The sequence below is a fragment of the Piliocolobus tephrosceles genome, chromosome 14 (genome assembly GCF_002776525.5).
Source record: "Piliocolobus tephrosceles isolate RC106 chromosome 14, ASM277652v3, whole genome shotgun sequence".
NCBI classification, from domain to species: Eukaryota; Metazoa; Chordata; class Mammalia; order Primates; family Cercopithecidae; genus Piliocolobus; species Piliocolobus tephrosceles.
The window spans coordinates 44160603-44188131 of record NC_045447.1 but is presented as its reverse complement, the minus strand read 5'-3'; the positions used below and the strand labels follow the sequence as shown (position 1 = coordinate 44188131).

The following is a 27529-nucleotide window of genomic DNA, read 5'->3' as shown; positions in this document are numbered from 1 at the left end:
CGTGTGTTGGGTCAGGCCGCGGCAGGGAGAGGCCGCCCCCTGGTGGCGCCGGCCGGAACGCCCCTCGTGCCGCGACCGTAAGCCCCTCTGCCCTCGCTGCGCGTCGGCGCAGAGCAGCCACCCGGAGCACAGCAGGCGCGGGCTTCCCCACGCGCCTCGGGAGGGGACAGCTCCGGGTGGGATCCGGGAGGCTTGGGCCCTGCGGCCGCATCCGGGAAGCCCTCGGCAGTCGCGGCGCTGCTTCCCCGGGGCGAGCTCTCCGGGCGGCCCACGGGGTGGCCCCGGGCGCCTCCGCCCTCAGCTGTCGCTCCTTATAAGGCGGGGGCCGGGCGGCGCCGGAGGAGGGGCCGCGGCATCAGCCCGGTTCTGGGCTCCGGGGTGGCGCTGGGCCGGGGGAGCGCAGTGCAGCGCAGCCGCGGGGAGCGAGGAGCGCGCGGAGCCGGCCATGGGCAAGTCAGGTGAGCCTGCGAGCGCGCCCGCTGAGGAATGGTTCGGAGCCCAGCGCTCCCGGACCTCGCCGTCTCCCTCGCCCGCTGCAAGCCAGGTCCTGGGGAGTGCGGGAGCCCTGGGTGCGGGTGGAGGGCTCGCGGGCGGAGCGCCCCGGCGCGGTTTCCGGGGAACCCGGGGGCGAAGGGGAGCCCGAGGAGGCCCCCGCCGGAGAACCGGGGATCGCGCCAAGAAGGGCTTCCCGACCCTGAGGGGCTGCGCGCCGCAGCCCGCCAAGGCGTGGCTTCTGCTTTGTTTCAGGAGGCCAGAGTTAGAGTTGGAAAAGTCACCAAAGTGTGACAACCGCTGTCGCTGCAAAGCATTTTGCCCCGCTCGGCTGTCCCGAGGACAACCCTGAGCATCCCCCTCATCTGTTTGTTGTTCTTCCTCTCCTGAGCACCCGCGCAGTACCGGGCTCCCCTTATGCTAGACTCGTCTGGCTCCCTTTCTCCTGGGGCACCCCATCCTCTCTACTGTGGCTGTCGGGATGAGCTTTCTACAGCGCAGCTCTCCTCCTGTCGCTCCCTAACACGTTCCTCACCATTGTCCTCAGAGTGAAAGGACACACTCCAGTCCTGCCTTCAGGCCCCTGGGAGTGGGTCCCCACCCCTTACCTGCGCCCTACACTAGAGCTGTCCAGAGGCTGGTGCACAGGTCCCTTCCCCTGGGTTTCCTTGCCGGGCCTTCACCACCCCCACTCTCAGCCTGAAAATCCCCCCCACTCCTCTAGGCTCAGCTCCTGGGCTGGAGCCCATCCATGATTCCCACCCCGCCCCCCCGGGAGGGAGCGCCCAACCTGGTGTTTTCCTCGCTGCAGCCCTTCCTGCAGTGTGCCGAGGAAAAAGTTGAGCCGCAGACCTGCTTCCCGCCGGGTCCTCACCCTTGGCTGCTGGGGGCCGTGTTTATCTCAGCATTGCTCCTGCCTCACAGGAGGCTCTTAGGGAATAGCTGTTGAACAGGATTCAGAAGTCCTGCTTCATCCGGATTGTCCACCTCAGATGAGTAATGCTAGGTCCCTTCTAGGATCTGTCCTCCAAGATCTGGACTCAGGAGATGCCAGCGCTGGGAGCAAGTGGCTTTCCCTGGCTTTGGTCCTAACCAGGCTTCCTAGGCTGTAGAGGCAGGTCTGGCTTTCAGTCCTGGCCCAGCCAATCACTGGCTGTGTGATTCTGAGCAAGCCTCCTTCCCTCTGGTCCTCCCCGTCTGTACAGTGAGGGTGGCTGTGTGAGCCCTGGGGTTCTTCACGGTATGGAAAGGTGATATAATGGGTTGCCATTTAGTTAACAGGATGACAGGTGGTGATGAGGCAAAAGTATGGCAGATGAGAGCAAGTCTTTTGAGATATCTACTTGGGAAATCAACTCCTTTCTCTGTAGATTTAGGAGAAAATCCACAAATTCCCTTAAGCTAGTTTTTTTTTTTTTTTTCTTTCTGAGACAGAGTCCCGTTCTGTTGCCCAGGCTGGAGTGCAATGGTGCGATCTCAGCTCACTGCAACCTCCGCCTCCCAGGTTCAAGCGACTCTCCTGCCTCAGCCTCCTGAGTAGCTGGGACTACAGGTGCGCGCCACCACGCCCAGCTAACTTTTGTATTTTTAGTAGAGACGGGGTTTCACCATGTTGGTCAGGCTGGCCCCGAACTCCTGACCTCGTGATCTGCCTACCTCGGTCTCCCAAAGTGCTGGAATGACAGGCGTGCCCAGCCTAGGCTACATCTTAATCAGTTGTTTCCAGCGTCTTATGTAAGGCATGGTTTTCCAGAACTGCTCATATTCAGCTGTGTGCCCATTCTTCTGTCTGTCCGCCCCTTCCTCCATCCCTCCCTTGCACTGTCTAGCAGCTCTGTATCAAGCTGTGGACCCAGTGCTGGGGTGTGCATCCACTTGGATTGTGAAAGGAAAACATAAAGCTATGTAGGGGATAGACAGGCACTATCTGGCTTGAGTAAGAGGTGGGAAATGATCCAAACCACAAGACAGGTGCTGGTGAAGGGCGGTGGGAGCTCAACGTGAGGAGACTGCTCCGCATGGGAGCCGGTGAGGGTTCCTGGAGGAGGTGGTCAAATCCCAGAGGGTCTTGGGAATTTAGACTTCATCTTCCAGAACCTGGGGTGCCATGGAAAGGCACTGATCTGAAAGCAGCGGGACTAGAGCTTTGCCAGGGTGTAGGGTGGATCGGATGGATGGAGAGAAGGTGGAGGGAGAATGGGGAAGACTGCTGCAGTCACACAGACAGGAGATGACAGAGGCATCCAGGGCAGGATGGAGGCTGGAGAGGAGGATGGGATGGATTTGTGAGATGGTGGCCTTGGGCAGACTTGATGACAACTTACTGTGAAGCAGAGGGAAGGCTCAGAGGCCTGCACGATGGGGTGATGGCTTCTATGCCTGCAGATGCAGGGTTGGGCAGGTTTCAGAGGAAGACTACTTTTTACTCAAGAGAGGCGGGGGCCAGTGGCAGAAAGCAGGTTAGAACTGGTTGAGTCAGAGGCCACCTCCACCTCTAATACACACACATACACCCAGGGACCTTGCAGAATTCTGACCCAGGCCTTTCTCCCTCACAGTCAGGTGCATTGAATTTATCTCCCCCACCCCAACTGGAAAACCAAGAGCCCTCAGAATAGTATTAATATCTGGCTCTCTTAGGGTCCCTAAAAGAAAATGACTTTTCTGGGTGACCCAGTGCCCAGTGGGCCTTCAATGCAAGCCCAACCTTGAAGTTCCAGGCCATCAGCCCAGGGTTGCTGTCTGTGTCCACAGGGCAGGTGGCACTCACAGGGGCTCTGTGTGCTTCTGTAAAGACCGTCATAAGGAATCCGTCCCTGCCCCTTCTGGGCCTCAGTTTCCTCCTCACTGCCCAGAAGCCAGTCTCTTTTTCATCTTTCACCTCAGATACACCCCAGAGCTGCCTGGCATAACGGGCATTATTGTAAGATCATCTCACAGCTGGCACAGCTGAAATTCCAGAAGACGCTTGACCCAGTGCTCGAAGACTCCCAGGTCCTGCTCCCAGCCCTGGTTTCTCTGCTGGGACTTGGTGTGCAGCAAGTGTGGTGGGGAAGAGAAAGGCAATGACCTTGGGCTCAGTGGAAGCCTCCTGTCCCTAATACTGGTGACACCAATGATTAATCTTCAACTGCATCCTAGGCAAAGAGCTCAGTATTTTCTGTTACCATGTTTGTGACAGCACTGCCAGGCAGTTATTATCAACTCATGCTATAGATTTACAGAGGTTGAGTACCTTGCCCAAGCTCACACACTGACCAGTAAGCAAACCAATGAATTTGAACTCAGCTCTCTGACTCCCCTACTGTGTCCTGTCCTCTCTCCCACACTGACCACTTGCCCTGACACCCTGCTCCCTGCCAGCCTGAACTCTAGCCCAGCGGGGACTTCCGCGCAGCCTCCATCAGCTCTAAGAATATTAGTGTCCCTCCATCCACCTAGCACCAGAGGAAATCAGAGCAGACAGGCCTTTAGGGACCAACGAGCCCAGGAGTTTTCTATTGAGTGGGACCCTCAGGCCTCTTCAGGGAGAGGCTGTGTGGACCAGGCCAACCCCAGCAGTTTCATTTTCATCTGTTGCTTTTATTGAAGATTTCCTTCCACGGAAGTGTTTCCCTGCTCTGAAGACATTATGAAAACCACAGATGTCATCGTTCTTTCACACACAGATGGGGAACCTGGGGCCCAGAGGGACAGGGATGTGCCTGAGTGACAGTAGGCAGGCAGGGCTGGAAAACAGCTGCCTCCCCTTCAATTACAACCACTTTCTATGGAGAGGGACAGCCTAGGGGAGGCTAATGCTTGGGGGGAGGGGATGCCTTGTTCCCGGAAGCAATTGAGCAACTCCTCACAGACATCATTCTTGCCATTTGGAAAAGAGGAAGCAATATGTAAAGTGGAAAGTGTGGGAGATTTGGAGCAGGGGAGGGGGTAAAGGGAGGGGCGTTCTTACACCCCGCTCTAATGTGGACTCTGTGTGGCCTTGGACAAATCCGCATGCCCCCCACCATCCAAAGAGCCCAGTTTCCTCATCTGTAATGAAGAGAGGAATCCTGTCCCGCCTTCACTGTGCTGAAGTGAGAAGCTCATTCGTTTGTTCACTCACTCATTCACTTAGCAAATATCCAAGCTCAGAGGGGCTGAAAAAGGCCATCAAACGTCAATGTAAAGGCAGGACAAGAGGAGACCTGACCCGGAGGAGCAGGAACAGGTTCTTCCAAAGCCAAAGCCCGAAAGCTGTCTGTCCCTGTCCAATGGTGATAATAATAATTACAGTTGGCGTTTAATAACTGTTCATTATATTCCAGAACGGTTCGAAAGCATTCACATAGATGAATTCATTTCACCCTCACTACACCGTCCACTGCACTACACTAGGCTGTAGTGAGGGTTAAATACTGCTGTTCCCATTTTATGTATGGGGAAAGGAGGCACAGAGTGTTGAAGCAACGTGTCCAAGATCGCATGGCCAATACCAGGCAGAGCGGGGATTTGGCTGTTGAAATTCCCAGAACCAGCTTAAAGAGCAGGAGTTAGCCAGCTGAAATTCCTTCTTTTTTTTTCCTTAAACTGCCAACTTTTTATTCTTTCTTCCTCATAAACAAGTAAAACCAGCTTTGCCCCCAAGGGGGAACCAGGTTTCTTTCCAGCCTTTTGCCAAGGGGGCAGAGGGGCCTGTTCACAGTTCCTGCCCTGGGCCCTGGCAGTCACCGGCTCTTTCATGAGGAGCCTGGAGAGGGCGGAGGAGTGAGCCCGGCTGGGCTCAGGGAGGCCTCAGGAGAGGGGAAGATGCTGAGGGAAGAGCCTGTCTCAACCAAACGTTTAAATGGTAGAGGGGGGCGCACACCTCCTCAGAATCTTTTTTTTTTCTTTTGAGACAAGGTCTTGCTCTGTCACCCCGGCTGGAGTGCAGTTGTGTGATCATGGCTTACTGCAGCCTTGATCTCCTGGGCTCAAGGGATCCTCCCATCTCAGTCTGGGACCACAGGCGTGAGTCACCACGCATGGCTTTTTGTTGTGTCCTCAGAATCTCTACAGAGCCTCCAGCAGTAGAGGCTTGGCCTCCAGAAGGACCTTCGAGAACCCAGTGCAGTCCCCCTAGGACATCTATACCCTCCACCCCAGCAGAGACAGCCCAGTCCCTTCCCTCAGCCCTGGGGAGCCGGGCCCAGGCAGCTCCTGCCTCCTTTTAGCAGCTCTGACCTTTCTTTTAAGCCCCAAGTCTGGCACCCTGGTAACCTGCACTCCATGGTCCCTAACTTCCCCCCAGGGTCCCTCAGCCAGGTGTGCTGGAAAAGGGCTTGGCACAGAGGAGGCTCTTGAGAAGCCTTCGTTTTTCTCTTCTCTTCCTTCCTCTCCTTTGCTCAATTCAGAGATCTGAAGGCAGCTGCCACCCCTGTCTATTTTCTTCTACTGCTTTCCTCAGCTGTCCTCGAGTCTGATCCCCCTCCCAGGCCTCCTCAGTCACCCCCTGTCTCTTTCCGTCATTCCCTTTGTCTCCCGTGACCCTGAGGAGGGATGGGGGCTTAGGACAGGGCTTTGCATAGGATCTGGACTAGTTGTGGGACTTTGGGCAGGTAACTTCTCTTCTCAAGCCTCAGTTTCCTAATTAGAAAAAAACATGGGTAAGGCCATGGCAGCTCCCAGAAGATGGCGAGAAATAAGATCATGCATAGGCCCAGCACATGCCCAGACAGCGGGAGAAAGCAGGCCTGGGATGGGTGGGCCTGCAACTTCCTCCTACCTCAGGGTTGGCACTCTGAGGCCGTGTGGACTTTCCAGCCTCAGTTTACCCTCCTACACAATGAAGACGTCATCCCTGCCCATCCCCCATCATAGGGTGGCTGGGAGGGCGCTCCCTGCCTAACTGGGAGATGGACAGCTTTTCTCTGACTTTTTTTTTCCTTACGTTTATCTGTATTCTTGGGTTTTTCTCGGTGTAGGGTGTGCTTCTTGCTAGGTGTGGCTGCCACTGATAACTTTGCCTCCCTGGGGCGGCGGGCCTCTCAGAGGAGCCACCAGGGCCAGGACTGGTTGCCTCGGTGGGAGGGGACTCCTGGGGCTGCCCAAGGTGTGGTTGGCAGGAGTGGTGAGAGAGGGCTTCCCCGCCACCGATGACCAGAAAGACCTCCTGGCCCCTTCCAGAGAACCCTGGCTCAGGGGCCTGGCATTGGCAGACACAGTGCCTAGCTGCAGCTTCTGGGCACTGAGCTTTGCTTGGACACATGAACTTTCACTTTTGTTTCTTTTTACTTCCCACATTCTGGGAGTGCAGTGACCTAGTTTTTAGCAGCCTTATATGTCCCTCTCTGCCAAGGAAACTTAAGGGCCTCCAGCACTATGGGATCTAGTGCAAACTGACCCCAGCACTCAAAGGCTGTCTTTAAACTGGCTTCCCCTTAGCGAGCCACCCACTCCCCTGTCTCCCCCTCCTCTTCAGAGCCCCAGGATACATGTGGTCCCTTCACCCTGGCTCTTTCTCTGCTGTTTGCCTCCTCCATTCATGCTTCCTGAGCTAGGAACACCTCCTCCAGGGAGCCCTCCTTTCCCTGACGCATCTGTGGTCACCACTGCACGTGCCACTCAGCCTCATGCATCTCCCGTGGTGTCCCACGAGACCCACCGTGGCCTGTCCGGGACATGGGAGCTAGAAGGGACTTTAGGATGGGCCTGGACAACCCTGTCACTTGGATGGGTACCCCCGTCACCTTGGCGGTGTCACCCATATGGGCCCTTGCCTGCACACTCACTCGTTCTGATCAGTGTCTCCTGAGAGAAGCTTGTTTGGGAAACTCCTGCACGTCTTGGGTCAGTTGTTCATCTTGTCTCCTCTCACTCCTACCCCAGCGGGATGTTATAGGATCTCAGGATTGGAAGGGACTTGAAGGTCCTCTGACTCAGGGCCTGAGTCCCTCCAAGAGGGGCTCACCTGCTTGAATTCCTTCGGTGGTAGAGAGCTCACTACCTTGTGAGGTAGCTCCTTTAGGTCGTCAGAAGCTTTAACTAGGAAAGATCTTTCTTAGACTAAGCTGAAATCTGTCATTCTGCCTTTCTACCCACTGGCCCCAGCTTTCCCTCAGGGCCCCAGAATTCATCAGGGACCTCCAGTGTGTCCTCCAGAGGCTGATCCTCTCCAGGTTGAACATTCCCCATCCTTGTACCAATTCCTTATTAAACCCCCCTTTCCAGCCTCAACACACCTCAAGTCACCACTGTCTCTTGCACAAAGCAGGGACCAGGCTGGGGAAGCAGCCCATGGCCCAAGAACCCTTGGGTTCCTGGAGGCCATGCTACCCAGCTGACTCTTCTTAAACTGGTCAACAAGACCCCCATCTGGGTCCCATGAGTTGCCATCGCCCCTGGCATTTCCCTGTGAGATATTCTTTAAAAGCCTCTCTCACTCCTTATCCCAAATACCACATTAACATGCTAACCCTGAAATCTTTTTGTTTATCATGGTAAAAATGCATAATATAAAATGTATCATCTTAAAAATGTTTAAGTGTGCAGTTCTGTAGAGTTAAGTATATTTACATTACTATGCAACAGAGCTCCACAAGTTTTTCATGTTGCCAAACTGAAACTCTATACACGTTAAACAATACCTCTGCCTTTTCTCCTCTCCACCGTAGACCTGAAATTTTTGTTTTTCCTATTGACAAGGGCTTGGTCGGCCTGTTGGCCAGGAAGTCCTGATACTTCAGGTTGTAGCTCCGCCCTCTGCCTTAACGCCTGTCCCCATGATCAGTTTCCACCTCCAGGTCTCCCCACCTCTGCCTGGCAACCAAAACCTCACATTCCCGGGGTTCAGAGCCCCCATATCCCTGCCCTGCCCACATTACCATGACTGGACCTCACTGGACAACCTTAATGAGCCCAAGTTCTAGAGCTTGGTCCACGTACTCTTTATCTAACAGTCTACTTCCTCTTTCTCAGAAGGCCCATGGACAGCTCCACCATGCAGGTGTGACCTGCAGTTACCTTCCCCTCCTGGGTCTGTAGCTCCTGGGTCTGCACACCCCAACCCCCCTGAAGGCAAGCCCTGGGTCTTCTTTCCCTTACGTCCCCTCAGAAATTCCATGGGATTTGACTTGAGGGCCCAGGAGACATGGGAGATCTGGCTATGAGAAAAGGGACAAGGACTCCCTGTTGCATCATCTCCTCAGCCTTGGGTGAAAGGCAGCAGAGTAGGAGAAAGGCACCGGTGAAGGTGACCCGGGGTAGAGGAAGAGCGTGGCACTTCCTTTATGGTTCACACCCTTCCTGCCACTACCCACAGCCAGTCTTTGAGGGACAGGCTGTGGCCTGATGGGACCAGTTCAGCATAAGGGCCTTCTGTGGCCCTCACTCAGAACCCATCCAACTCACCCCCATTTCCACAGAAGGGAACTCTCAGATTCCCGAGTAAGGTGCTCAGTGTCTTCATCATAGCCTGGCTGGCTGGCCCCTGTTCAGACATTTCTGGGGCCTCGTATTGGGAGTTGCCTCCTTCCTGATCCCATGTTAGGTTAATCTCCAAGTTCCTTTTGCATCTATGCTTACCTGCATCTTGGCACCTATCACATGGCTAGTGTCTGTTTACAAGGCTGCCTGCCTTCTGTATGTGAACTCTTTGAGAGCAACACGTGACTGACTTGTCTCTGGACCCTTAGCACACGATATGGGACATGGCACAGGGGAAGCACTCAGAGAGCAGATGAACAGATAAATGGAGGATAGATGAATGGGCCTTGGATGAATGGCAGATGTATGGATGAATGATGCTGGATGGATGGGTAATGTTAGATGGATGACAATGTTGCATGGATAGATGTATGGAAGATACTAGGTGGATGGGTGGATGGATGGAGGATGTTGGATGGATGGAGGATGTTGGATGAATGGTGGATGGACAGATGAATGGAAGATATTGGATGGATGGATGGAGGATGTTGGATGGATGGATGGATGGATGGATGGATGGGGATCATTTCAGATCCAAATTGGTATGGCTTCTGTTCACTATTAATCTTGCTTGCTTTTGGCTTCACCTACTTATTCTCTCCCTAACCACAGCCTCCTTGACTTTGCCCTTTCTGAGACCATGACCTAACTGGGCATGGGCTTCACCTCTTCCCCCACTGCAGCCCTGGGCCTGCTGATCATACCACTCACCCTCCCACCACCTCCGCTTTCTTTGCTACATTCTTCTCCTATTCTGTGTCTTAGTCCATTTCCTGCTGCTATAAAAGAATACCACACACTGGGTAATTTATTAAAAAACCGTTTATTTGGCTCACAGTTCTGGAGGCTGGGAAGTCCAAGAGCATGACATTGGCATCTGGTGAAGCCCTCATGCTGCATTATCCCATGGAAAAGTAAAAGGGCAAGTAAGCACTCAAGACAGGGAGAAGGCCAGGCCAAACTCACTCTTTTACCAGGAGCCCAGTCCTGTAATAATGCCCTCTAATCACCTCTTAAAGATCTCACTTCTCAACACTGTTACATTGACAATCAAATTTTAGCGTGAGTTTTGGAGGGGACATTCAAACCAAAGCATTCTGCCCATGGCTCCCCAAAACTCATATCCTCCCCACATACAAAATATATTCATTCCATCCCAATAGCCCCAAGTCTTAACTTGTTCTGGCACCAACTCAAAGTCCAAAGTCTCATCTAAATTAGATACAGGTGAGATTTAAGGCACACTTCACCCAGAGACATATTCCTTCCAGCTGTGAGCCTGTGAAATCAAAACAACTTATCTACTCCAAAATACAGTGGTGGGACAGGTATAGGATAGACATTCTCATTCCAAAAGGGAGAAATAGGAAAGAAGGTAACTGGTCCCAAGTAAGTCCACAACCCAGTAGGGAAAACATTCAGTCTTAAGGCTGGAGAATAATCCCCTCTGATTCCATCTCCTGCCTCCTGGGCACACTGGGTGGGAGTTGGGCCTCAGGGCCTCAGGCAGCCCCACCCCCAAGGCTTAGGGCTGTCCGGCTTTGGCTCTCTCAGGTCGAAGCCTCGTGTTTTCAGCCTTCCCAGGCCCGTGTTGCTTGCTGGTAGCTCCACAGTTCTGGGGTCTTGGGGGTGGCTGCACTTCTGCAGCTCCATTAGGCACTGTCCTAGTGGGGACTCTGCGCTGGCTCTGCCCCTGCAGTAGGTTTCTGTGTGGGTCCCCAGGTTGTCTGATTGGATGGCACCCACCCACGTTGAGAGTGGATCTTCCCCACTCAGACTCACACACCAGTCTCCTCTGGAAACACCCCTACAAACACACCCCAAAATAATGCTTTACCAATTCTCGAGGTATGCCTTAATTCAGTCAAGTCGACACCTAAAACTCACCCTCACACTCTGCTTCCCCAGGGCTGTCCTTCCCTTGTCTCTTTGTCTGTCCCTGTCTCCTTGGCTTCACTCACCCAGCATAGGTTTCTTCCTCCCCAGCCAGGAGGCCTCTTTCTGGACTCCCAGCTCTGGCCCATTCCAGTCCCCTCTGCTCTCCCTAGATCCAGCCTGAGATACCCGGTCTCCTTCAGATATTTTACTTCCGAAGTCCTATTGCTGACTGTCCAGGTCCCCAAATCTGCTCTGTGTTTCTGTGCATCCTCCACTTAGCAGCCAGCAGGGTCTTTGAGAAACACATGGATCTCACTGCCCTGCTCCCTTTCAGTGGCTTCCCCATTGCCTTGGATAAAGACCCAGATCCCTAACATGGCCCGTAAGGCCCCACATGATCCATGGGCTTTAGATGTGCAGAGATATGGAGCACAATGCCAGGTAGGGTGAGCAGTGGCGTGGAGCAGGGCCACTTGGCCGGGGTGCCAGGTGTTGGAGGGGAGCAGCAGCCCATCCACATGGCCTGAGGTTTGAGCTGGGTGTTGCTTTCAGCATGCCATTACACTTTTGATGAATGTTTTCTCTGCACTGAGCCATTCTCCATTTTGCAATCATTCCAGCTTCCAAACAGTTTCATAATGAGGTCCTGAAGGCCCACAATGAGTATCGGCAGAAGCACGGCGTCCCCCCACTGAAGCTCTGCAAGAAGCTCAACCGGGAGGCTCAACAGTGAGTCCCCTAGCACATCCGGGTGACTTGGGCCCTTCATGTGCCACTGCTGCAGTCACAAAGGGGCCCTGTGGCCAGGCACAGTGGCTCACACCTGTAATTTCAGCACTTTGAGAGGCCGAAGTGGGCGGATCACCTGAGGTCAGGAGTTCAAGACCAGCCTGGCCAACATGGTGAAACTGTCTCTACTAAAAATACAAAAATTAGCCAGGTGTGGTGGCAGGTGCCTGTAGTCCCAGCTACTCGGGAGGCTGAGGCAGGAGAATCGCTTGAACCCGGGAGGTGGAGGTTGCAGTGAACCAAGTGAACCAAGATCATGCCACTGCACTCCAGCCTGGGTGACAGAGTGAGACAACATCTCAAAAAAAAAAAAAAAAAAAAAAAAGGTTGGGGGGCCCTGCATGGTTTCGGGGACTGGGTTTTGGGATCAGATACAACCACACTTGAATAACCACTCTGTCACTCACCTGGGCAGGTCCCTTTGTTCCCCTGAGCCTCGACTTGCTCCTGTGTGGAATGGGACTGCTGGGAGGCTCAGCAGCAGTCATGCAGCTCTATCTAACTCCTCTGCGAGCCCTGGGCAGGGAAGGAAACTCAGCCACACTAGCTTGGGGCACATACTTTGGGGGTTCTCTGAACTGCACCTGCTCTGAGGAGGCACTGTGGACTCTGCAGGTATTCTGAAGCCCTGGCCAGCACGAGGATCCTCAAGCACAGCCCAGAGTCCAGCCGCGGCCAGTGTGGGGAGAACCTTGCATGGGCATCCTACGATCAGACAGGTGGGTCACATTTTCAGCTCCTCTCCTCTCTGCGGGAACTGGAAGAAGGACAAGTCCTCCTCAAATGCCTCCTGGCCCCAGCACCCTCACGGTGTAGCCACAGGCCTAGGAAAGGAAAGGAGAACCAGAGCTCTCTGAATCTGCTCCCAGGCTGACTTGAGTTCACCACAAGGTCTCTGATGGCTGGCTCAGTGCCAGGCCTGTGCCGGGTGCCAGGGACACAGAGATGAGTCAGACTGACCAGGCCCCCACTTTCGGAGAAGCTCGCAGGCCAAGGAGTGGGGGCTGGGGAGACAGACCGCTTTTGTACAGAATCTCAGCCTGATTCTGTGGGCACCAGAGCATCCCCAGCTACCGAGAAATGTTATTTTCTTCCCGAGAAATTTTACTTTCCTACCATACTGCTGATCCACTACCAGTAGTGCTGGTGTATTACTTTTGTAATAGAAGAAAAGCAATAGAGCTTTTTCCATTTTGGAAAAAATAATAATAATGGAAAAGACAATGACTCCATGCAAGGTCTCAATCTGGAATGCTCCCACCGTGCTGCCCGGACATTCTTGAGCTTTCTGACCCTCTGACTCTGACAGCCCTGATGTGGCTTTTTAGGAAGAATATTGGAGAGCTATCTGGATCTCTGAAGCTTTCTCCAAACAGCAGTGGGAGAATGACTCCCTCCCTCCCCGGCCTCACATTCCTGGGAGTTGCCCCGAGTCCTCTTGGTTTCCCTAGGGCAGCCTAAGCCAGGGCTCCTGTGCAGCATGGTCCTTGGCACCCCCACTGGGAGGCGCGTGTGAGCTCCTGGGGAACCCCCTACTCCCCCCTCCCTCCGAGGCCTCGCCCTCAGCCTGCAGGCACCTTCCCAAGCCCAGGCTGTGGCCCTTGATGGGCCCCGGGAGAAGGGCATAGGACAGGAAGTTGGGCATTCAGGAGGCACGGTCCATCCCAGCCTTGCATGGGCTCCCTTGGAAGCCTTAAGCAGGTCACTCCCTCCTCTGCCCCCAGTTTCCCGTCTCTACAGAGCGGGGGTTGGGTAGGTGGTCTCTGAGACAGTGGTTCCCTACTCTGGCCGCACATTGGAATCTTTTGTGAAACTTTAAAAAAAATACCAGGCCAGGCACAGTAGCTCATGCCTGCAATCCCAGCACTTTGGGAGGCCGAAGCAGGTTGATCACCTGAGGTCAGGGGTTCGAGACCAGCCTGACCAACATGGAGAAACCCCATCTCTACTAAAAATACAAAAATGAGCCGGGCATGGTGGCGCATGCCTGTAATCCCAGCTACTCAGGAGGCTGAGGCAGGAGAATCGCTTGAACCTGGGAGGTAGAGGTTGCCGTGAGCTGAGATCGTGCCGTTGCACTCCGGCCTGGGCAATAAGAGCAAAACTCCGTCTCAGAAAGAAAAAAACAAACAAACAAACAACAACAACAAAAAACGCCTGAGTCTCTCCTCCAGAGATAGACACAGTTGGTCTGAGGAAGGACCCAGGCGTTAGTATTTGTTAAATGCTCTCCAGGTGAGGCTGATGTGTGGAACATGGATCAGCAGTAGCATCTGGGAGCAGAAATGCAGAATCCTAGACCTACTGAATCGGAATATTCCCATTAACAAGATTCTTGCACACATTTGAGACTGACTGCTCTGAGGTCCCCACTCCTGGCTCTGGCCGGGAGAGCATCAGCTCCCAGGGAAACGCCTGCCCATATCAACACCTGTGGGAACGGTGGATGCCCCAGGTGAGGGCCCTCCTGCCCACAGTGGAGATCCTTGGCTTACCAGCCTGATTGTCTTTCCAACTATGGATGTTTCAAGAGCTGCACGTGGGGTGAGATGGCAGTATAGTCTCCTAGAAACTCGGAGCATCAGCAGAATGCCCTTGCAGTATATTGCCTTCAAACTTTTCATTGTACTGAGAACCAGAGAGGGAAGGCTTTGCCCAGGATTACACAGCAAGTCAGTGTGTGTGGGTTGTGGGGGGATAGGTGCAGGTTCCCTGACCCCAGACCAGTGCTCTTCCCAGCCCCCCAGAAGGCCCACTCTCTTCAGCCTGGCCATGCTCATGGGCAAGAGTCTCTAGGAGTCTGCAAAGCAGCATCCAGGATGCATCAGCTGACTGGGGCTTTCTCAGATGTCTAATTGCTGGATAGGTGGCTTGGGGCTAATGGGAGGAGATGCAGGCAATAGGGAGTGGGTGGATTTTGTGGCTGAGTTTTAGAACAATGTCATTTCCACACAGGAAAGGAGGTGGCTGATAGATGGTACAGCGAAATCAAGAACTATAACTTCCAGCAGCCTGGCTTCACCTCGGGGACTGGTGAGTGGCAGAGTCTCACCAGGGGCCTGGCCCTGGGCAGCAATGCAGGTTGGGTGTCTGACTTCAGAGAGGAACCAGCCCTCTAAAAAAATGAACCCTTTCCTTCCTGTTTAACCTCTTCTGTGTTTCTCTGGATTGACCTTGACCACAGACCAAAGCTCTCCTTTTCCCATTACATCTCCAGATTCCCCCTGCTACGTGCTCTGCTCCCTCTGTGAGGCCCCAGCTGCTGAATCCTGCCCCATCAGCTCAGAGCTCTTCCCATTGCTGGAGTGTGTCATAGGAGACTGGATTTCCAAAGCTGCTTGGAGCTTCATTCCTGAACTGGTCACCCTGTGTCTAGTCTTGTTTTCTGCAATCCATCCTGCTCTCCAGCAGCCTCAATACTTCTAAAATTGTCTCTGCCCCTGATGCTCTCCTGATTCAATTGTCATGGCTCCCTGGGGCCATCAGGAGAAGGCTCAAGCTGCTGGCACTCCTCCCTCCACACCCCACACCCTTGCGGTCTCCCTGGCTTTCTCCCTTCCCCTTTCTGCTCTAGTTTGCAGTTCAGGAGCTTGGGGTGCAGAGAACCTGGATCTAGTCTCAGCTCTGGCACCCTTTGCTGTGTGGACTTGAGTCAATTCCTGTCCCCTCTTCCTCTTCCCAGGGGAGAGGGAGAAGGTGGCTTCTAAGGGATACCCTGAGAGCTGGTGATTCAAGTGTAGGGAGGAACCTTCCGTGCGTCCATGTTCCCTTCCCATAGGCCTCCCCTGACAAAAGCTCCGGGCAGCCACCCTGTGCCCCAGGGTCCCTCTGGGCAGCCGCCCTGTGCCCTGGGCTCCCCCTGCCTTTTGCTGGGCTCACCAGGCTCCTTGTCTTTCCTCAAAACCGACTCAGAGCCACCTGGGGCCCAGGATGGTGTTAGAAGGGGGTGGGAGTTTCTCTGACCAGAAGGCACCAGGAAACAGAAAAAGGGACTCTGCTCACCTCGTTCCTCCTACCCCACCTGTGCCACCCACAAGTAGAGCCTTGCAGCCTTCCACCCTCTAGAGGGGTGCTCTAGAAGCAGGAAGTGACAGGTTCTCAGCGCCAGTCACCGTTTCCTGTGGTTTGCTGCCTGCCCTTCTGGGCGGGGGTTTCTGCAACCATGTTGCATTGCGTTGTTCCTGGGACTCTGGGGCAGAGGCAGAAGCATCTGCTGAGGCATTCCTCCCCTCCATTAACCCCTGCAGGACTCCAGGCCAGGCTGGCAGGGCTTTGAGTGTGAACAGGTGATTCTAGGGCAAGGCTACCTAAGGGTGTGGGGAGGGAACAGTAACAAGCTCCTGCTATTGATTAAGGATGTGTAGGCAGGACCTTGTCTTCTTTTAATGAGCTGAGATCGGGCCACTGCACTCCAGCCTGGGTGACAGAGCCAGACTCCCCTCAAAAAAAAAAAAAAAGAGATGGTATCCAGAAGACTTCTTATTTCATGGCTTCTGGGTTTGCTTTTCCCATGAGCAAGATTCTTGAGCAATCAGACACGTGTCCGAGCAAGTTATTAACTAGCACTGTGCGTGTGTGTGCACACCACGTGGTAATTAGAAAGTACCTCCACAGGCTGGGCGCGGTGGCTCACCCCTGTAATCCTCGCACTTTGGGAGGCCAAGGCGGGTAGATCACCTGAGGTCAGGAGTTCAAGACTAGCCTGGCCAACATGGTGAAACCCTGTCTCTACTGAAAATGCAAAAAAAAAGAAAAAAAAAAGGCCAGGTATGGTGGCAGGTGTCTGTTAATCCCAGCTACTCAGGAGGCTGAGGCAGGAGAATCACTTGAACCTGGGAGGCAGAGGTTGCCGTGAGCGGAGATCGCCCACTACAGCTTGGGCAACAAGGACGAGACTCTGTCTCAAAAAAAAAAAAGAAAAGAAAAAAAAAAAGTGGGGCTTTATTCTACCCATTTTGGAGAGGAAGAAACTGAGGCCTAGAAAAGGGAAGCAGCCTTTCTCATGCCTTCTGTCCCTGATATGATGCTTTTTCTACCACTCCCACTCCAAGACAGGAACCTCACAAGAGTCAGAGCCCAACTTTCCATGATCACTGACTACTCGTTTCACTCACTGCCCTACACCTCCCGTCCCTAAAGAGGAAAATCCCAGAGCAGCCAGCCCTTGTGCTGTTCCAGTTACCAACAGGCAGTGCCTGGGGGCAGACAGAGCCTGATCCTAAGACAGGAATGAGATTTTGGGTGGGGTCATACTGGGGGCTTGCAAGACCCTTAAAGATCTTCATGCCCATCCTGCCTCAGCCTCCCCCAAGACCCTGTCTGCAACTCCTCCTTGCTGCATCTCTGTTCATGGATTCCCTGACCTGAGTCCTTGTTGTAGGTGAAAGAGCCTTTGAAATACCCTTTGGCCAGGTGCAGTGGTTCACACCTGTAATCCCTACACTTTGGGAGGCTGAGGCAGGCAGATAGATCATTTGAGGTCAGGAGTTCAAGATCAGCCTGGCCAACATGGTGAAACCCCATCTCTCCTAAAAATACAAAAATTAGCCAGGTGTGGTGATGCATGCCTGTAATCTCAGCTACTCAGGATGCTAAGACACGAGAACTGCTTGAATCCTGGAGGTTGTGGTGAGCCAAGATCCCACCACTGCACTCCAGTCTGGACGACAGACTGAGACTGTCTCCAAAAAAAAAAGAAATACCCTATAATCCAGCCCCACCCAGGCCAGCATCTTGTGATGAAGGATGCTAGTCAGTCACTGCAGTGTGCTGAGTGAAGAGAAATAATGTCTTATCATTACTTTGATATATTCTGTTTAAATTATGTTTATGTTTATTTGTTTTATTATGTATGCTTATTCTGAATGAATTTTATATAAATAAATAAATATATATATATATATATATATTTTTTTTTTTTTTTTTTCCTTTGAGACAGAGTCTCACTCCATTGCCCAGGCTGGAGTGCAGTGGCGCAATCTCGGCTCACTGCAAACTCCACCTTCCAGGTTCACGCAATTTGCCCACCTTAGCCTCCTGATGAATAATATTTTTATATGATATGAACATTGGGAGCTACTGAAGGTGAAAAGTTTTCTTTCCAGCCCTGACCCCTAGCACTTTCACTCCCAAAAGACAACCAGAGACACCAGTTTCCTGTGAATCATTCCAGAGTTATCCTGTGCTTACGCCAGCATGTGTGTATAAATGTTCTCTTCCCTTTGCTGCACTCTGGTGTCAGAGTATATGACCTGTTTTATGCTTGTCAGAGAGTGTGCCATATCATACAAAAAGTGCTCGTTCATTCTTTCTTACCTCTGCACATTATTCCCTTGCGAGGATATACTGTGACATATTTAGTGTGTTTTTCAAAGATATATTCTAGGAAGTTTGATTCACAGCAGGAAAGAAGATGTCATCCCTTTAGGAAAAACAAAAAGGAACCTTCATTAGTGGACTAGAGTTAGCAACTAGTGTGTATTTGATGGTTGCTAAGGAAGTTGTGTCATTCACTTCATCTCTGAATACCCATAGCTTAATTCCCTCTGTGCAGACAGAAACCACCCCCGCGAGAAAAAAGATTGCTTAGCCTCATCAGCTTGGAAAAGGCTGCCACAGGCACTTGTGCTGCTGATGTGCACTTTGTGTCTAATTATTTTCTTGGCAACCAGTGGATAAATGGCAGCTTCTTCCTTTTCTGGGAGACAGAGAGTGGGAGGGTCAATGGCCCGAGCATGTGGTCTCCTTATTAAACAGCAGTTTAATTAAACTCCTAATTAAACAGCAGAGCTTATTAAACAGCAGTTAATATAAGTTTAAAGATAGTGGCAAATATGCATAATTGTACTTAGGGTTTGTTTCCTTTTCCTTCTTCAATTGTATCATGTCAACTATATAGATTCGTGTTTACATTTGATTATTTTCATAAACAATTTAATAACTTTCAGTCCTCTGCGAATGCAGACAAAGAAATAAATTATAGCTAAATTTTTAAATGTTTTAAAAGGCCAGGCGTGGTGGCTCATGACTGTAATCCTAGTGCTTTGGGAGGCCAAGGCGGGTGGATTATTGAGGTCAGGAGTTCAAGACCACCCTGGCCAATACGGCAAAACCCCATCTCTACCAAAAATACAAAAATTAGCTGGGCGTGGTGGCGCACACCTGTAATCCCAGCTACTCAGGAGGCTGAGGCAGGAGAATCACTTGAACCCAGGAGGTGGAGGTTGCAGTGAGATGAGATCATGCCACTGCACTCCAGCCTGGGCAACAGAGTGAGACTCTGTCTCAAAAAAAAAAAAAAAAAGGGGGGGGGTTTAAAAGAAGTTTAACTATAGGGGAAAAAATAGAATTTAATCCACAAACATTTATTTCAGTCCTTACCATACACAGGATGCAATGGGAAGCACCGACTTTGTCTCTTCCCTAAAGAACTAGAAGAGTTTGGACACCAGTCTCTTCCTCTCTCTCCCACTTTCTTTTTTTAATTTTTTAGTAAAATAGGCTACATGTGGTGACTTATGCCTGTAACTCCAGTACTTTGGGAGGCCAAGGCAAGAGGATCCCTTCAGTCCAGGAGCTCAAGACCAGCCTGAACAATATGGCAAGACCCCGTCTCTACAAAAAAACTTAAAAACTAGGCTGGGCACCATGGCTCGTGCCTGTAATCCCAGCACTTTGGGAGGCTGAGGTGGGCGGATCACCTGAGGTTGGGAGATCAAGACCAGCCTGGCCAACATGGCGAAACCCCATCTCTACTAAAAATACAAAAATTAGCCAGGCGTGGTGGCACACATCTGTAATCCTAGCTACTCGGGAGGCTGAGGCACAAGAATCACTTGAATCTGGGAGGTGAAGGTTTCAGTGAGCCGAGATTGCGCCATTGCACTCCAGCCTGGGTGACAGAGCGAGACTCCATCTCAAAAAAAAAATAAAAAAAAATAAAAAAAATAAAAAATTAAAAAACTAGCTGGGTGCAGTGGCATGTGCCTGTGGTCCTGGTTACTCAGGCGGCTGAGGTAGGAGGTAGGAGGATTGCTTGAGCCAAGGAGGTTGAGGTTGCAGTGAACCATGATTGCACCACTGCACTCCAGCCTGGGCAACAGAGTGAAGCCATGTATTAAAAAAAAAAAAGAAAAAAAAAGAAATTGTGGTAAAGCATATATAACTGAAAATTTACCATTTTAACCATTTTAGGTGTACAATTCAGTGGCATTAAATACATTTACACTGTTATGCAATCATCACCACCATCCATCTCTAGAATTATTTTCATCTTCAGAGATTAAAACTCAGTACCCCTTAGACCAGGGGTCCCCAACTCCTGGGTGGTGGACCTGTATGGGCCCATGGCCTGTTAAGAACTGGGCCGCACAGCAGGAGGTAAGCAGTGGGCGAGTGAGATTACTGCCTGAGCTCCGCCTCCTGTCAGATCAGCAGTGGCATTAGATTCTCATAGGAGCACAAACCCTATTATGAATTCCTCATGCAAGGGATCTAGGTTGCGCACTCCTTATGAGAATCTAATGCCTGATGATCTGAGGTGGAACAGTTTCATCCGGAAATCATCCCCACCCACCCCACCCCAACCATTGTTCTGCTTTTGGTTTTAACTATTCTAGCTACCTCATATAAATGGAATCATACAGTATTTGTCCATTTGTGTCTGGCTTATTTCACTTGGCATCATATTTTCAAGGTTTACCCATATTAGAGCATGTGTCAGAATTCCTTTTTATTTTATTTTATTTGAGAAGGAGTGTTGTCCGGGCTGGAGTGTAATGGCCTGATCTTGGCTCACTGCAACCTCTGCCTCCCGGGTTCAAGAGATTCTCCTGCCTCAGCCTCCCAAGTAGCTGGGATTACAGGCACCCGCCATCATGCCCAGCTAATTTTTTTTTTTTGTAGAGATGGGGTTTCACTATGTTGGCCAGGCTGGTCTCGAACTGCTGACCTCTTGATCTGCCCACCTTGACCTCTCAAAGTGCTGGGATTACAGGCGCGATCCACCACGCTCAGCCTCCTTTTTATTTTTTATTTTTTTGAGATGGAGTCTCACTCTGTGGCCCAGGCTGGAGTGTAGTGGTATAGTCTTGGCCCACTGCAACCTCCGCTTCCCAGGTTCAAGTGACTCTCCTGCCTCAGCCTCCCAAGTAGCTGGGGTTACAAGCACCTACCACCACACCCAGCTAATTTTTGTATTTTTAGTAGAGACGTGGTTTTACCACATTGGCCCGGCTGGTCTCAAACTCCTGACCCCGGGTGATCCACCCCCTTAGTTTCCCAAAGTGCTGGGATTAGAGGCATGAGCCACTATGCCCGGCCTCAGAATTCCTTTTTAAAGCTGAATAATATTCTATTATACACACACACACATATATACATATATACACATATATACATATATATATGTATCCCACATTTTGCTTATCCTTTCATTTGTTGATGGACACTTGGGCTGTGTGACTCTGTGGGGTTTGTTTTTTTTTTTTTGAGATGGAGTCTCACTCTGTTACCCAGGCTGGAGTGCAATGGCGCAGTCTTGGCTCATTGCAACCTCCGCCTCCCAGGTTCAAGCAATTCTCCTGCCTCAGCCTCCCCAGTAGCTAGGATTACAGGCGTGCGCCACCATACCTGGCTAATTTTTCTATTTTTAGTAGAGATGGGGTTTCATCACATTGGCCAGGGTGGTCTCGAACTCCTGACCTCAAGTGATCCACCCACCTCAACCTCCCAAAGTGCTGGGAAAACAGGCGTGAGCCACTGCGCCGGGCCGGGCTGTGTGACTTTGGGCCAATCATTTAACCTCTCTCCTGGGAGCATGGGTGTAGAAATATCTGAATCCCTGCTTTCCGTACTTTTAGGTATATACCTAGAAGTGGAATCACTAAGTCATATTGCAATTCTATGTTTAATTTTTTGAGGAACTGCCATACTGTCTTCCAGAGCAGCTGTGCCATTTTACATTCCCATCAGCAGTGCACAACAATTCCAGTTTCTCCACTTCCTTGCCAAAACTTGTTATATTCTATTATTTTTGTTTCTGTTTTTTATAATAACCATCCTACTGGGTGTGAAGTGGTTGCCCTTTTTCTTTCTTAACCACCCTATGGGAATCTTAGCTACTCTGATCATGATTTTCCTCCTCCCTCCCTCCCTCTGTTTCTTCCTTTCTTCATCAAATATTTATTGAGCATCTACTATGTGCCAGGCCCAGTGCTAAACACTAGGTATGTGGTGATCAGTAAAACAGATGTGGCACCTGCCCTCATATAGCTTGCTCAATCATAAGCCAGATATTTAGGAGAGAGCAATCTCTTCAGTGTTGCTTTAGCAAATGAATGTTATCCTGTGACACAGAAAATAAATGTCTCATTGATCTCTGTAAATACTAAACCATAAAGATGGAAGAGATGAACACCCCGCCTCTATTCCCCAAGAAATAAGAATTTATGCCAGGCATGGTGGCTCACGCCCGTAATCCCAACACTTTGGGAGGCTGAGGCAGGCAGATCACTTGAGATCAGGAGTTTAAGACCAGCCTGGCCAACATGGCAAAACCCCATCTCTACTAAAGATACAAAAATTAGCTGGGTGTGTGGTTCTCACCTGTAGTCCCAGCTACTCAGGAGGCTGGGGCACGAGAATCGCTTGAACACAGGAGGCAGAAGTTGCAGTGAACTGAGATCGTGCCACTGCACTCCAGCCTAGACAGCAGAGTGAGACTCTGTCTCAAAAAAAAAAAAAAAATTATGATCATTGAGCAAGGAATGCATTACAGCATCAACTCTTTGACTCCCAGATGGGAGGAGATTTGGAAGCTAAGCTATATTCATAGCTTGAAAAGACCAGAGAGGAAAGGACAGGCAGTCTGAGAAATGGGAGACTGATGCTAATAGGCCTCAGCAAGACCTGGTGGTGTCTGGAGCTGGAGCAAGTAGCTTGAAAAGGAACTGAGATGTTTGGCTCAGAGCAGAAGGATTTGAACGAGGCTGCAATGTGTCGAAATCTCAAAAAGTTCAAAACATAGAAGGCTGTACTTCCAGTGAAGGCAGAACTGGAGTCCAAGATGGATCTTCTATATTACTTTATTCATCGATTCCACTCATTCTTTCAAACGTTTATTTTACACTTTCCATGTGCCAGGTTATGCCAAGGTACTGGGTGTATTTTGGTGACTAAAACAAACTTGGCCTCTGCCCATATGGACTCATAGTCTGGTGAAGGAGCCAAACAGTAAACAAATAATCAAGCAAATGCATCACACAAATGGGAAGAATGGTACGTAGGGGGAAAAAACAGTGTGGTAAGAATGTCTTGGGAGGGAGATGTTCAGTAAATAAAAGGGTGTTTACAGGCTGGGCATGGTGGCTCACGCCTGTAATACCAAAACTTGGCTGGGCCAAGGCGGGTAAATCACCTGAGGTTAGGAGTTCAAGGCCAGCCTGACCAATATGGTAAAACTTGTCTCTACTAAAAATACAAAAATGAGCCAGACATGGTGGCGTGCACCTGTAATCCCAGCTACTTGGGAGGCTGAGGCAGGAGAATTGCTTGAACGCGGGAGGCAGAGGTTGCAGTGAGCTGAGACCACACCACTGCACTCCAGTCTGGGCGACAGTGAGACTCTGTCTCAAAAATAAATAAATAAAATGGTGTTTGCAAATGACTTCTTTGAACAAGTGATATTTAGGCTAAGACCAAGGGACAAGAAGTTGTTGGTCATCAGAAGAGTGTCTTGGCCAGGCGTGATGGATCATACCTGTAATCTCAGCACTTTGGGAAACCGAGGCAGGAGGATCACTTGAGCCCAGGAGTTCAAGATCGGCCTAGGCAACATAGGGAAACCTTGTCTCTACAAATATATATATATAACCCTGTCTCTACAAAAAAAAAATATATATATATATATATATATATTTTTTTTTTTTTTTTTGAGACCTAGTTTTGCTCTTGTTGCCCAGGCTGGAGTGTAGTGGCACCATCTCGGCTCACCATAACCTCGGCCTCCCAGGTTCAAGTGATTCTCCTGCCTCAGTCTTCCCGAGTTGCTGGGATTACAGGCATGCGCCACCACGCCTGGCTAGTTTTGTATTTTTAGTAGAGATGGGTTTCTCCATGTTGGTCAGGCTGGTCTCGAACTCCCAACCTCAGATGATCCACCCATCTTGGCCTCCCAAAGTGCTGGGATTACAGGCATGAGCCATGGTGCCCAGCTTTACAAATAATTTTTGAAAAATGATCTGGCAGTGGCGGCATGTGCCTATGGTCCCAGCTACTCAGGAAGCTGAGGTGGGAGGGTCTCCTGAGCCCTGGAGGTAGAAGCTGCAGTAAGCTATGATCGCGCCACTGAACTCCATCCAGCCTAGGTGACAGAGATCCTGTCAGAAAGAAGAGAAGAGAAGAGAAAAAGAGAAGAGGAAGGGAAGGAGGGAGGAAGGGAGGGAAGGAGGGAAGGAGGAAGAGAAAAAAGAGAAGAAGAAAGAAGGAAAAGAGAAGAAAAAAATGTGCAAGGGCTCTGTGGTGGGACACACCCTGGTGTGTTCAAGGAATGGAGAGGAGGCCACTGCACCAAAGGATTCACTTTCATTCTAGGTGGATTGGGGAGCGAGTGAAGGACTGTTAAGCAGGGAAGTAAACAGATATGATTTATATCTCAAAATGGTCACTCTGAATACTAAGTAGAAAATGAGGCTCACACCTGTAATCCCAGCAGTTTGGGAGGCCGAAGTGGGCAGAGCACCTGAGGTCAGGAGTTCAACACCAGCCTGGACAATATGGTAAAACCTTGTCTCTACTAAAAATGCAAAAAAAAAAAAAAAAAAAAAAAAATAGCTGGGCGTGGTGGCGCATACCTGTAGTCCCAGCTACTCAGGAGGCTGAGGTGGGAGGATCACTTAAACCCAGGAGGCAGAGGTTGCAGTGAGCTGAGATCATGACACTGCACTCTAGCCTGGGTGACAGAGTGAGACTCCATCTCAAAAAAAAAAAAAAAAAAAAGAAAGAAAATGAATTTGAGGGGCCAAGGTGGACGCCATAGAACCAGTCAGGAGGCTATTGCAATGGTCCATGTGAGAGAAGTTTGCAGTTGGGACCAAGGGTTTGGGAGTGGGTGGACCTGAGATGCATTTTAGAGTTGGATTCTTCAAGACTGAATGCTAGGTTGTTGTGGGGGAAAGGAAGGAGAGGGAGGAATGCAGACGTCCCCCCTGGCAGTGTGTGCACAGAGGTACCGCTGATGGAGATGGGAGGACTGGGAGAGGAATAAATCTGGGGGGACAAAAACTGGGAGTGAGGTTTGGAAAGGTTAAATCTGAGATGCCAATGAGTCATCCATGTGGAAATGTCCAGTAATTCGTTATGTCTGGAACACAGAGCAGAGATTTGAGCTGGAGAAATAAATTTGGGAGCCAGGGAAAGACGAAATTCCCTAAAGAGAGCTTAGAGGGAAAGGAAAAAAGCCCAGGATTAAGCCCTGGGAAGTGCAGGTCCTTCAATATGTATAAGTGAGGGCGAGGAGGAGGAAGAGGAGGCAGTGACACAGGAGGAATGGCAAGAGACTCTGGCATCCTAGAAACCAAAAGGGGGAGGGGTGCCTTGAAAAGGAGAAGAGTAGGAAGTGTTCATCAGGTGTCCAGTAAGATGAAGACACAGGGGGATCACTGGAGAGCTTCGAGATTGCAGCTTGGGGACAGAGTTAGACACAGGCACTAGGTAGAGTGGCATCCTAATTGTTGGGGCCACTGGGCTTTGTCGTGATCTCTGGGAGACTGTTGGAAGGTGGTGAGGTGGGTAAGGTCAGTGTGGCTGATGGAAAGGACCTGCTTTAGAAGTCAGGCAGTCTGGCCAGGCACGGTGGCTCACGCCTGTAATCCCAGCACTGGGAGACTGAGGCAGGTGGATCACCTGAGGTCAGGAGCTCGAGACCATGGTGAATCCTTCTCTCTACTAAAAATACAAAAAAATTAGCTGGGCGTGGTGGCATGCACCTGTAGTCCCAGCTACTTGGGAGGCTGAGGCAGGAGAATCACTCGAACCCAGGAGGCGGCGATTGTAGTGAGCCAAGATCACGCCACTGCACTCTGGCCTGGGCGACAGAGCGAGACTCCATCTTGGGAAAGAAAAAAAAAGAAGTCAGGCGGTCAGAGCGTTTTGTCTCTCCTTTCCCTGCAGGGGGTCTGTGAAGACCATGCTAACCTGAGCCTGGCAAGATGGTACAGGGGTTCAACAATCCCCTGCCACATCCTTCTTCAGGCTCTGCTAATTCAGCCGTGTCCCTCTCCCTCTGCCTGTTCCCCTGCAGGACACTTCACGGCCATGGTATGGAAGAACACAAAGAAGATGGGCGTGGGGAAGGCGTCCGCAAGTGACGGATCCTCCTTTGTGGTGGCCAGATACTTCCCAGCGGGGAATGTTGTCAACGAGGGCTTCTTCGAAGAAAACGTCCTGCCACCAAAGAAGTAACTTGTTAAATGTAATGGCAAGGTGGCAGACTTAAGAACGTGGATATGAAGTGCCTAGAACAACCAAAACCTGGCTGTGTGTCTGTCCCTGTGGGTGTATGTGCTTGTGTGTGTGATGCGTGTGTTTCTGGTGCACACACTTGGGCATACAGTTCTGCATGAGCTCATTCTTATTACAGGAGTGAGCAAAGGAAGCATTTATCCCGATGGTTAGCTAGACCACAATTATTTGGATTGGGGGGAGGGGGCAATCCGTTTTTTAAATTTTTTGTTATTTTTAAGCAAACTTCTTTTGTACTTTTCTTACTTCTAATATCCATCCCTGGACTTTTTGTATTCCAAATGTTTGTGATGCTGAGAAGTGAAGTTCATTTTATGTGATCTTCATGCGCCGTAATCTACTTTTGGTAGATAATTAAGATTATTAAACCCTCATTTAAATGTGACATAAAATACAGCTTTAAGCACATAAATATAAAGCAGCTTCCATCAGGAACATGGAGCAGGCAGGGGCTCCATTTTACAGAATTACTGAGATTTCTCAGTTGTAAAACATGATGTCATCCTGCGTGCCTCCTGGAATTCTCCAATGGGATCGCCAAAGAACAGATGGAGAAAAAAAGCTTTACTTCCTTGCATTCTTCTACCGTTAAATAGCAAAGTACCACTACCACCAGCACCTCTTGCCCCCTTCCCTCTTTTCTGAAACTTCTGGCATTTCAGAGCTCAGCAGGCTACCCCTGGTTTCTGGAGAGTTGGGCCAGGCCTGAAGCTCTCCCTCCCCCACCTCTGCTAGGCAGCCCAGGCCTGGTCTGGGAGACAGCCCCTCACCCTGCCTGGGCTCTTGGCCAAGCGGCCTTGGATGGATGAAGTCAGAGAGGTGGAGTGAGGGTGAGTTTACTCAGAGCCCCCAGAGGAAGCCCTCCACCCTCTGCCCTCCCCCCACACAGGGCGGGAGCCCAGGCCTGTTCCTGGCAGCTGTGGCTGCAGCTGTGCTGCTGCTCCCTCCTGGAATGTGCGACAAGCCCAAATGTTCCAGGGAGATGGCTGGGGTAGGGGGCTTAGAAATGCTAATATGGTTCTGTGTTTTGCCTGAAAGGATACCAGGTTCCCCTGAATAGCAACTTTACAAGGTCCATGTGGGAGGGACCAACCCAGATGCCCTGCCAAGTGTCCCTGAAACCATGGCAGCTCCGTCTGTCAAGATGGCAGGGGCGGGAGTGAGGGGGCTGCTGGCTTAGCTGCAGGCATCTGGGCAGGCCAGTCCTCAAAGCAGCGCCTGAGGGTCTGTATTGCACTGTGACCAGTCTCAAGCTATGCCTCTTAATTTCGCCGGGGACATTGACTAAGAAGACAATAAAATCTTTTTCTTTGTGTAATATCCTCCTCCAATGTGACTCATACCTGATTCTCGGTGACTGAGACAATCCATGACTCTGAATCCCTCTCTTGATTAATCCCAGAATACC

The 27529-nt window shown here is 50.9% G+C and overlaps 1 protein-coding gene across 2 annotated transcripts; it reads left to right on the top strand.

Moving 5' to 3' along the window:
- Positions 1–181: 181 nt before the first annotated feature.
- Positions 182–27441, top strand: GLIPR2 (GLI pathogenesis related 2). Of its 2 annotated transcripts, XM_023203197.3 has the most exons (5): positions 182–458; positions 11433–11541; positions 12217–12320; positions 14557–14634; positions 25901–27441. In XM_023203197.3, the coding sequence occupies exons 1-5, from the start codon at positions 446–448 to the stop codon at positions 26059–26061; spliced, it is 465 nt and encodes a 154-aa protein (XP_023058965.1). In that variant the 5' UTR covers positions 182–445; the 3' UTR covers positions 26062–27441. The 2 variants fall into 2 exon arrangements, with proteins under 2 accessions (XP_023058965.1, XP_023058966.1); XM_023203198.1 differs by lacking the exons at positions 12217–12320; positions 14557–14634 and having other exon boundaries at positions 209–458; positions 25901–25967.
- The last annotated feature ends 88 nt before the right edge of the window (positions 27442–27529 follow it).